Source organism: Plectrocnemia conspersa, unplaced genomic scaffold (genome assembly GCF_051122295.1).
Source record: "Plectrocnemia conspersa isolate PC_06_02 unplaced genomic scaffold, ASM5112229v1 ptg000003l, whole genome shotgun sequence".
Taxonomy (NCBI): domain Eukaryota; kingdom Metazoa; phylum Arthropoda; class Insecta; order Trichoptera; family Polycentropodidae; genus Plectrocnemia; species Plectrocnemia conspersa.
This window is the reverse complement of record NW_028277167.1, coordinates 7,437,501-7,449,552: the sequence shown is the minus strand read 5'-3', so window position 1 is coordinate 7,449,552 and position 12,052 is coordinate 7,437,501. Positions and strand designations below refer to the sequence as shown.

General features: G+C 33.4%; 1 protein-coding gene across 1 annotated transcript in view; it reads right to left on the bottom strand.

The window, feature by feature from the left end:
* Positions 1-744: 744 nt before the first annotated feature.
* Positions 745-12,052, bottom strand: part of dap (cyclin-dependent kinase inhibitor dacapo) — a 38,836-nt gene continuing 27,528 nt past the window's right edge. The window contains exon 3 of the mRNA XM_088182820.1: positions 745-1,051. Coding sequence (XP_088038946.1) covers positions 894-1,051 — 158 coding nt within the window. The 3' untranslated portion in view covers positions 745-893. The remainder of the gene's footprint in view (positions 1,052-12,052) is intronic.

The following is a 12,052-nucleotide window of genomic DNA, read 5'->3' as shown; positions in this document are numbered from 1 at the left end:
ACGTTTCCGAGATCATTGAAATTTAATTTATTAAAAATATATTATGTTTTAATTAAATTTGTACATTTCATTTTGTATGCGAAAGAGTATGTATATATATATTTATATATATATTAACTTAATAATACTCTTTCCGTAACTAAGATTTGAATTAAAATTAAAAAAAATAAAAGAAAAAAAATAAGCATTTTACAACACTATGGGCGAAGACCCAAAATTACACATTCAAATAATGCACTCAAATATCCTAATTAATCCTTTATATATTACATACATATGTATAGAATACTATATATATATATATAGATATAGAGGCAACAATAATTAGGCACTTTCAACTCAGTCGGCCAAGCGCCATATATTATATAAAAATTTGGTTTTATCATTTAAAATATGCATTAAATCCAATGTAATTGGAGTCTAGATGAAATTCCATATATGTATACTTAACAAAAATTGCACAATATGATGAAAATTAAAAAATACATATACTATATAAATCTGCATACATATAAACTGCAATGTTATTCAGACATTTTTTTGTTTTAAACGAGCACTCGATAATGTTGTAAAATTAGTAATACTATAGAAATATTAGATTCACACATTATATATATATATATATATATATATTATTATTATAATAAGCATAAATAATCGATATACTCATAAATATAAAAAATCTTTTAACATATCGTTGTGGCGATAATGTCAAAAAATTTCTCTACCATCGAATTTTCGATCTGAAGATTGATATAAACCAGAAATACAGCATATATATATATATAACAAGCTTTTGTTTAGCAAGTTAAACCATTAGTTGGTTATTATATTTTTTTGCAAAATAATCAAAAATTTAGTTCTTTCAGACGTGTGACGTAATATTTCAGGAGTTAGACGGCGGCGGTGCTATCTACGTTTTTAATGGTCGATGCTGTTGAGCCCACTGGCTGAACGGGTGGGTTTTCAGCCATGATGCGTGCTATCTTGGAAGTTTTGGAAGCCGGAGGGTTGTCTCCAGACGTTGCTCTCTTTTTCGCCTTCAGATAATCTGAAAAGAAAGAAAAGGGTAAAAATTAATAGATGCATAGTTGAGATTTATAATTTTCTTTAAAAAACTATAGACGAAATTTTATTATAAATATCAATTATTCGGGCAATTGAAGAATATCTATATTTGCCTAGACGAATATTGATATTTTAGTAATCGCGTCGATTAAGATTTGCTATGATTATATAAATATTGTCCGACCTATTTGCGAAATTAGAAACATATACGGTTGAATATCGCTGATCTTTTGATTTTGTGGCGAAAATGTGACAAAGGAGACTTGAAAATTTCGATCAATCAATTAAACGGAGTTTCGGTTCTGAGAACCCTGATTCCTCAAGCCAAATGCCAGATAATGGATTCGAGCTACGAATAGGAGTGGTAATTTAACCGTTTTCGTACCATGGTATATTTCGTAGCACAGGACCCTAGTAGCAGCAATTTTTATAATTAAAAATAAAATATATGTGTTAATTATAACCCAAAAGAAGCCTCCGGATGCCACTTCCGGTGCATTTTGCTACTATTTGCAGCTGTTAAAAATCGAAGGTTGTTCAACAAAACAATACTGAATTAAGTTTTGCTTTATTAGCAAACTAACGTTTTTACACACAAGGTCTTTCGTATCTTTTCGGCATTTTTCATGTCAGCCTATCATCTAACGCGTGAAATTTGGTCGAGAAGTATCATATTATAAAGGTGCGAAACAGAAGGACGCCCCTAACTAACTACGTTTTAGCCATTTAGAAATAAAAATAGTTTTAGTCAAGTTCTACATCAATTATCATTTGTTATTAAAAATAATGTTTCATATATTACAAAGGCGCAAGTGGTTAGTGTGACCACTCTGGCGACGTTGAAAAGAAGCATATTATTTTTAGCCATTTTTAAGACTTTTCCATAAATTACTATTTACCTTCATTTTTTCGTAGCGTAAGTAACAGAGCTCTTGGCATTTTAGGACAGTTAAGTTGTCGCCGAAAAAGAACGTAGACCCAGCACCGGGGCTTTGCCCTTGCCCTGTTAAGCCTAAACAGAAGAGGGACCTTATAGATTGAAGCACCTATCGCCGCAACCACGAAGCGTCACTTCGTCTAGAGCGCGCCTCGGTTACTCAACGGCATAATTTTTATACTTTATATATTTATGTGTATATAAATACAACGATCTATTTTATTACTGATTCTGAATTAAAAACATGTTACTATGAAATTTAGATATGCGTGCAAGAATCAAAAGTGGCCCATGTTGATCGATCATTGAAAAGAAAAGAGCGAGAGAGAGCACGAGAATGTGGTTGTAAATTTGCAAACGTGTGCACGTGACCTTTCCATTCGCGTAAGTGAGTTTTACTACCGCAGATACGCGCGATTACAAGCTCGTACGACGCGACGTGACCACGAATAACGCTTCTAAACACCAAGGCTCGCGACAGAGCGAAAAAATCATACGCGGTATTCGTAATAAACATTCAAATCAGACTAGAATTTTAAATAAATATCATTTAATGAAAATACTATGAATTTTAATGAAACAGAAATATTAAAAAAAAAATACCACAGACTGGCCAACATTTGCCCCTCCCTAGATATTTTTTTAATTGAATCGGAACAAAACCCGAGATGAGAAAAATAACGTTTCGTAACCCCGGTAAAAATGTTACAGAGAATGTGTATTTATCGGTGGTTATATTTTCATTAGTGAAATGCAAATACATTTTCACCAGTAGATTTAATTTAACTGATAAGCGCTTGTGAAATTATATGCTATAAAATGTACACGTAAAACACTATATTTGACAGATGTGAAACGTCCATTTTCTGTTTAAACCCAAACCCAACCAAATGAAAGTTCTAATACCATTGTATATATAAATTAACGAAAATATAATTTTACTTGTGAGCGCTAGTGAAATTATATGCTGCTCTAAAATATATATAAAACTCAATTTGAAAGATGCGAAACGTACATTTGCTGCTTAAACACAAAAATAACCTACACAAATTATCCAAACCCAACTTAACTTAATGAAAGTTTTAAAACTAATCATATTCCAAACTACAAACTCATCTTTCAAGAAGTACAAATAGACATCGCATCTCGCATATTGCTCCATAGTTAGTCTGCACTTCAATATAACATTATGTTTTAAAAATATGATAACTAACAACTACGGACTTCTGATATGAAAGTATTGGTTAAATGTATTCAAAGCGAATTTTGGTCAATAGGAGAGCGTATAAACAATCATCACTTCTCAGAAGGCAAAAATGAATGTTTTTTGCGCTCTCCTATTGGTCAAAATTCGATTTAGATGCTTCATTCAATTCTCATATGTTATAAGTCGTAATATTGTTATGAAAAGTCTCAGTGCGTTACTTCTGCGACGACACGATTTTATTGCTTTTGACGTAGATTTTTGACTTCTGAGAAGGGATAATTGTTTTTTGACTGACTAACTTTTGCCCTACCCTGGAAGAAGCTGAAATGACGTCCCTGAATTAAATTCGAAAATACCAATACATTTGATGAGCAATTATAACATTCTTAAAGACGGCAGATGCTTTTTAAAAAACACATAACAGAAGATAATTAGCCGTTTCGAGTTCGAGGCAACCTGTCCGAAATTATCTAAGATTCGACTTAGGCAGATGGTTCAATGTTGAAAACATTGAAGTGAATACAGCTGGTCGAACAGGACATTAGACCGCGTCACGCAGTTTGAATCAAACCACAGTTTGCGTTCAATCAGTTCACAAACGGATGAATGACGGTGGCTCAGTTTCGGCTGAACAAATTACGTTGTTTTTTTTCAGAAGGTCGAAATAACATTGCTATGATACTGGAAGGCAATGCGCTTCGGACAATATGTATGTAAAAATAAATATAAAGCGCGCGAAGACATAACATAGTTTGCTCAGGTGGCTCTTGCTGGACAAGCGTGACTTAAGTTCGACGCAAACATATCAAACAGTAAAAGGGGGTTCACACAAATAGCACCCAAGAGTGCAGTTACGCTATGACAATGGAACCGATTGTATAGATGTTCAACATGGATACGTGCGACAAATCAAAACAGTCGATTTGTTGAATGACTGATTTTCAGTCAATGCGATTGCGCAATGAGGCGATAACGCGATGATAGAGTCTAAATTGTTACATTCGGTGTTTTTCAAAAAATCTTTTTTGACTGCAGACACACTTATGTCATATAATGCTTTGTAATAATGAGCGATGACACTAGTGCGTTCAAATCTAATCAAGAGTAGAATTATCCGTATCAAAATAAATATATATTTAGCGCAGTACAATCAAACTGCACCATATTCGGCGAGCTTCTTTGTGGTATATCCGGACGAAACTCAATACGACAAAGTCATTGAAAGGGCTTCTATTGTTTCCCAACAGGCACGACACATGGTCAGTGCAGAAAACTATTCGTCTGGTGAATATTCGCTTCGGCGTGAAGACGGACACCAGATGACATCGATCGAGGATACGGTTTCCGAGCAGATGTGTTTCTTCGACCGAGCCATTAGAAAGGTGCGGTGTGCGAAAAACAACACCAACAAAAAACCGTAAATTTGACAGCTGACCTCATTTCCATAACACATCGTGTCCACACACAACATACTACTCTATCAGCACTACTATAATCGCTAAAAATATTTACGTCCCACAACTTCCACGAGTTGTATGTTTGTTTGTTATTCAACGTATAAAATTGTACACTAGTAACAAGAAGACCAATTATTAAATTCGCCTTGACCTATCGAGACCCTACGATCCATACCTCAGAAGAAAAATGTTATTTTTTTGAGTCAAACATTGAGAGCGATTGTATATAAATTTAAATACATGCCCAAAAACAACGCGAGTTTATCTTCTGAAGCATTAGATAAAATTAAAAAAACGCGCTTTATCATTCAATCAATCACTTGATATACTTGACAAACATTTACCCCCCATAATGCACCCATAAAAAAACCACTCCAAACACGATCTATACATCCACTTACCCGATAAATATTTATGTTTCGGGTATCTTATCGATTCTTGAAGGGTATTTACAGTCCATCCAAGATGTGAACGCTCATTGACACAGTATTAGTGAGAAATATAATAGGGTGACCATGTGAAATTACACGTTCAATTTGTTGAGGAAAATGTAAAATATCACTTTCTTACTTATTTTGTTTATTTATATGCATATTTAACTCAAAAAACATGATAGCAGTTTTGAAATCACTTTATTAATTTATAATAAAAATTATAATTTTTAATTCAATTTCCAACGAATGGTCACCCTACCCTTAAAACAGCCCTAATTTAGCATTGGTAAAGTTCTCCTATCGGTGTAAACAAATTCGCGGAAAATTGTATATACGTGCACGCACCCTTATTTCTAACACAACGATGATGAGCGTTGATATGAGTGGGTGCCAGCGATAAAAAAAGCAACTAACTTATTTGTTTTTGGGGCAGGTTAGAACATGAATATGTGTATCGTCATCTTCGCTTGTGCTATTCCACAAGACAAAGTTCGAGGACCGCAAATTGGTAACTACCAGCTTCGATAAAAAAATAAAACGATCAGATTCACGCATTGCGAACGCCTCACGCACGAACCGTATACATATACAATCTTCTCATCTACTCGATGATCGTGATTAGTCAGGTAGTTTGGTGGTGTAGTGGATGTAACAACATAAACAGAACGCAGAGGGGTCACTACACTCCTCGCTCGGTTTCCGTTCCTCTTCGGCGTTCGTTGGCTCCCTCTCTCGAAACTAATCACTACGCACGAGCGAGCGCGTGATATCATCCAAGACAACACAAAACATGACAAAGGATCGGGTTTGGGCCCGCGTATCCCGGGGCCGAGAGCGAGATGATGACGACCGGTGACCGGTGTGTGTCGAGGTGGTTCACCTTGCTAGTGACCATTCAACTTCTTACAGGATATGTACGCACGTACCCTGCGGGGTTGGACGCCACCGAACGCCGCCTACTGGTCGCGAAGGGACTTTGACGTGACGTAAAAAAAACATTCGAGAAGCACTGGACAAAGGCTTCGGATAATTATATACAACTAGGAGATCCATCATATTGATAAGCTACGATTTTGACTACATTACAGAGTATAGAGTATGAATTGTCAGTAGAGACTAATGAAGCAAAGTAAAAACCAGATGGCAAGAAAATAACCAGTGAGATAAAACAGCCATGGTATATTCATGATATTCCTATCTACTCTTCAAATATTTCAAGAAAAATAGGAAGAACACAAGTACGAAATGGGGGCGTCACTCATTGTAACGAATATAAATCTGTAGGTTTTTATTAGCTACTTATAGTACAAATGTTTGTTCTAAAAGGTAGTTCTTCAAAGAAGTTCACTATATCTAAGTATGTTTTATATGCTTCTGTTAATTGATATATTATCGATTTTCAATCATTGCATTTTATTTATTTCCATTATAAAGTTTTGTGAAATAGAACACTTATTAAAACCACTTCACCCTTTTATACGCACGGGCGCGTTCAAAATGTTTTTGGCGTTAGACGCATACACGCACGGGCGCGTGTGAACTCTATATTAAAAAAAAAATCGTTCTGCATAATACCTTGCGTTACTACGCATTCTCTCATATGTGCGTTTGTATCGAAGACATTTGATCCTCATAAATTAAATAAAAAAATGACACTTTACGACAGGGGTCGCCAACCCGCGGCTTGCTTTGAACATTTTTATTTATATATTTTTTATATTTAATTTTTTTGTATTATATATTTTTTTACAATTAACGTTTAGTATCATTATTATTATATTATCTATGTTCACATGTAGGAATAATACTAAACACAATAATAGTAACTCATTACGTTTTATTTTTCACTCCAAAAAATGTCTACAGTGTATCAAAATCTAATATGGGGATATATAATTTTATATGTGGCTCGCATTTCCGTTATGATGCATTTCCAAAGTGGTAGCAAGATCATTTGGGTTGGCTACCCCTGCTTTACGATGCTAGTATTTTTTTACACGTTTCTATCTATGCATTCTCTCACATGTGCATTCATATTGAAGACATTTACCCCTCATAAATCAAATAAAAAAACTGACACTTTATGATGCTAGTATTTACTTTACACGACCAGATTGCTTTCATTTCACCCACTTCCATGGACTGCGGAAATTATCAAAGACAATTCGAATATATTTGCTTTATTTCTGGATGTCAACATAAATTAGAGTAACAAAACAGAAACCATAAGTTTCAATTATTTTCTCAGAAGATCTATTCATTCAGAACTGCGTATTATAACCAGATGGTAAAATATATTCGTGTAAAATCCACAAAAATCAGAACCAAAATTTACTTTGTTTGACGCGAATGGGGAAAAAATTAGAAGAGACGCGCAATACCATTGTCCAGAATGCATTGTTGCTTTATGCGTTACACATTGTTTCAAAAATCGCCATACTGTATTATAAGGTAATTTTTTTTTTATTTGACAACAAAAATTACGTAACATACACACACATACATATGTATTTCTATGTAATGTTAAGAGTTTGGATGAAAAGAAACAGCAAAGGAGGCAACTTAAAATTTTTATTAATTTAAAAAAAAAATTTAAAAGTGTAATAATAATAATAATTATGAATAAATAATTTTAAACTGATTTTTTTCATCATTCTCATAACACATCACATAATAAATCGCAATAAAAAAAGGTGATTATATTTGACCATTTTTTTAAAATAATCCCGAGGATGAAGTGGTTAAATATAAAATTCTAAATTCGCTTAAAAAAATTTCACTTGTTTCGAAATTAAACAATACACCTACCTTGTAAATATGATATTATAAAATACATATTCATTTATTATTTGAATACATATTTATTAATTATAATATTATAATTAATAAATATGTATTCAAATAATAAATGAATAAAATAAGTAAATATTAACTTACTATTTAATAAATATTTAAATGTTAATATTATGTCGCGTTAACGTTTAATCGTGACACTATATTATTTTCAAAAAAATTTACGATACTTTTTTAAACTTCCGATTCTGATTCCTACAATGTAAAAATTATTATTTTTACTACTATTACTAAAAAACATAAGTTTTAATTATATACAAGACAAAACATATTTTTCTATCCAAAATTAATAAAAATACGTGCATTAAGTAGTTTATTATTATTATTTAAGAACAAAGTATATTTATTAATAAAACATTTAATAAAATAATTTACACTAAAGCTTATAAAATATAGTAGGACATCATGTTTATTTAAAAAAAAAGCCACGCCCCATTTTAATGCCTCAAAAGGTACTACCTAGCAATTCATATTGCAGTCCCAAAATTCTTAATTATAATATTAAAGCATTATCATCTCTCCAGCTTCGCCTTTCAATCAATTTCTTTTAAGCAAATAAATATTACCACCAACACTAAATAATCGTTCACTTTCAATTGCTAAATATGCTAGGGTGAGAAATTCACTTTTGTTGGAATTCCACTTTCCATTTCACGTTTTAAGAAATGTCTTATATTTTGTTCTTGTCTCTTTTTTAAGCGAAAGTATCGTTTTCGGAATCGGAAATAAGGTTAAAAATACTTCCCATCACTATAAATAATCCCTAAAGCGTCCGTCGTTTTGCTAATAACTTATGGTATTACACTAGCAAGGTCGCTGCTAAAATATCGAGCGAGAATAAGATTAATGCATTCGATCGGCGATAAAAAAAGTAAATGTGGCACGATCAACGAGTGTGGTAAATACGTATGAATTTGTATGAATTGCGTCGAACGATCGTTAAAAATGCATTATTATGTTGATGTTTTGGAAGCTGTCAAGGATGATTGAATATATTGCAATATTGAATCTATCTAATTAATTTATAATTGGCGTTGAGAAAACAATTTGTCAGTTGTGCAATTAAATGATTGCGAGCTATCGCTCAGGCCTTGTTCTACTTGTAAATAACACTATAAACACCCAATAGTAAATAAACATAGTGCTGTGTTTTCGAATCAAATTCAAATGCAATTTTTGGCTACAAATATTGCTTCAGATGTATGCAGTCGCTTTGGTCACCCAACCTATAAAAACAGACCGAGTTGTTTTGAATTTCATAGTAAATTTAACCTATGGCCAATTTTCCGGAAAATTAGGATTAAAAAAAATATAATCCGACTCCCGGGATTCACGTTTAATAATATCAGTGATGTTTATATATTGATGATATTATTCCGTTTTAAATCTTATAAAAACAATGTCAAGTTTCAAACATTATTACCTGTCCACATCCTCTGTAGAAATTACAGAAATAAAAATATTTTTATATGAATCTGGGAATCAAAGCAGTCAGTATAAAAACCGGTGACATATATTTTTTATTGATAAAAAAATTATTTTCGTTTCTATTGTTTTAAATAAAGAAATAATTAATGTGTTTTTTTTTTATTTTTCAATAAAAATGCTTAAAAATCCCTGTTTCCGGGATTTAAAAAAAATGCTCGGGAATAGCATTTTTTTAGCAAGACGTATAGCATAAAATAGCAATCATTGTGTATGTTACAATAAAAGCGTGTTTTGAGCACGGACAGCGGACAGACACATCTGCGGTTTTTCACACCACACACGATCGGATTTGTCCGCCAGACATTTACCTCGGACAGATCCGTGCATGTGTGTATCACTAGTAAAAATATATTACACTAACATTTCAGTGAAATCATATTGGAATATATATTCATTCACAGGTAGATATATCTCTGTAAAAATATAATTTGACAGGTGCTTTTGCTGCTCTAAACTGGCGCGAAACGTGTAAAAAAGCGACGCAAGTGGTGGTATTCAACTGACAGCTGTGAACGCCACCAGCGAATTTCACTTCAAAAAATAGTGGTAGCGAAACACACATCGCATGTTAAGGCCAAAATGTACGTGTACCGGATCATCGATGCAATGATATTGATCAGTGAAAATATAAATAAATTATTTGATACATTTTAACTGGTTCAATCACCGAAAAAAAGATACAGTTGCGAAACGTTCATTTGCTGTTCAAACCCAACTTCATCCAACGTGAGCTCTAAAACTAATTATAGTTTTTCAACTTTCACTAGATAAGGTTTGGGTTTGAACAACGTATAATTTCAGTAGCGCCTATTGAAATATACATTGTATATCTACCGGTGAAAATATATTCGGATATGATACCACTGAAACAGTAGTGACATAAACACATATTTTTCGATAACCATATACATATGAATTGATAGATCAATTCAATACTCTTGGACTCAACAATTCTCTGATTAGGATATTGTTTCCAACATCAATGAACTTAAACCGAAGAGCGTACAATGTATTCGTTGACGCGATGACATTCATATAGCTCGGTTTTTACCTGAAATTGATTAGGGTTACCACAATCATGCAACGTGGGGAGTCTTATATTGTTACAATTCACGACGAGCGAGGGTTTAAAGCCCTTCATTGATCTAATTATAGAGCGGCATTGAGCTTAGAAAAAAATTTCATCAATCAAATGACATTTTCGATAGACTAAATCACAAAGGCAACGGTGCGATTATAAGCGTCTGTAAAAAAACAACAACAACCGAACCAAGACAGCATCATTCGCATCCGAGGCGAATCGAACATTAATGTGGCGATAAATAACCAGCTCGGCTACTGGTATTATCTGTATAGCGTTCAGACGGACACCCGCGGGGCGGATTTAATTGCAAAACGAGATTTTATTTATGATGGAATAACGCTAAAAAAAGGGATGTTTACTGCCCGATTACGTCCAAAGAATGGAATGAAAGGGAATACACTGCTACCGAGATGCTGCCGACACAATGGGCCGCAACCTAGGTCAAAAACGGTATCAATCGCATGGCAATGGTCGGTTACTGCGATATATGCATCACAATGGGAGATACTAGTAAAACTGGACGCTGAGATGATGTCCCCCCGTGGGCTCAGGACAACGTCGGAGATTATGCAACAATGGGAACAATCCCATTCATACGTTTGTTAACGTGGAATCGTTTTACACGCGGCGTTATTCAAATTGTCGCTTTGTACATTATGTATGCATGTGTAATTAACGTCCGTTATCGATTAAATTTGCATCAATTCGCCTTTTCTTGCGCGTATTTCTCTTTTTCTCTCGCTACTACCCAATGCCAAGAACATAAATAATGATATATGAAAAATGTTATCTCAGTCGGACGACTCGTATGTTGTTGTAATAAATCATTTCGACGTGAATGCAGCGAGACTTTCTTAAAGATCAATCACTCAATCAATCATTCGTCCAATACCAGATAAACGCAATAGTCGTAAAAGCGAGCGTGTGAATAATATAATGAGATAAAAAATATGCAACAGCCCGATTCCGGTCGGTTGGTCACCCCTGGAATCAAGGGGTGCGTTTATAAAAATCAAAACCGTGAGAAACAACGGAGCGATGTGTGTCCGATTGCGGATTCCGGTTATAATGAAAAAAACAACTATTTGGGCCATATAATTAAAATACGTACGAGTACAATATAAAGCGCTGTTTTACGATCTAGGTAGTAACTTTATAGGTATGCGTCAAACGCATAGACTTGGAAATCTAAAAGCTTCCCTTATCTACACAGGTTAATCAAAATAATAAAATTAAATTATCAATATAACCAAAGAACGTTAATAATAAAATATTATATAAAATACAATACTATTTTGGAACAGTTCATAGTATTTATTTTTTAGATTAAAGGTTACCAGGTTACCACAATGCGCCACGATAGTCGAAAACAAATTTTAAATTTATAAAACATAAAAAAACGTATATATACATTAATAGAACAATACTTAAACACAACAAAAAATTATAAAATATCAAAATGAAATGATACAAACTGGATTAGATCCTCGTAGCTAACATTAAATAGGTCAATATTTAATGCCA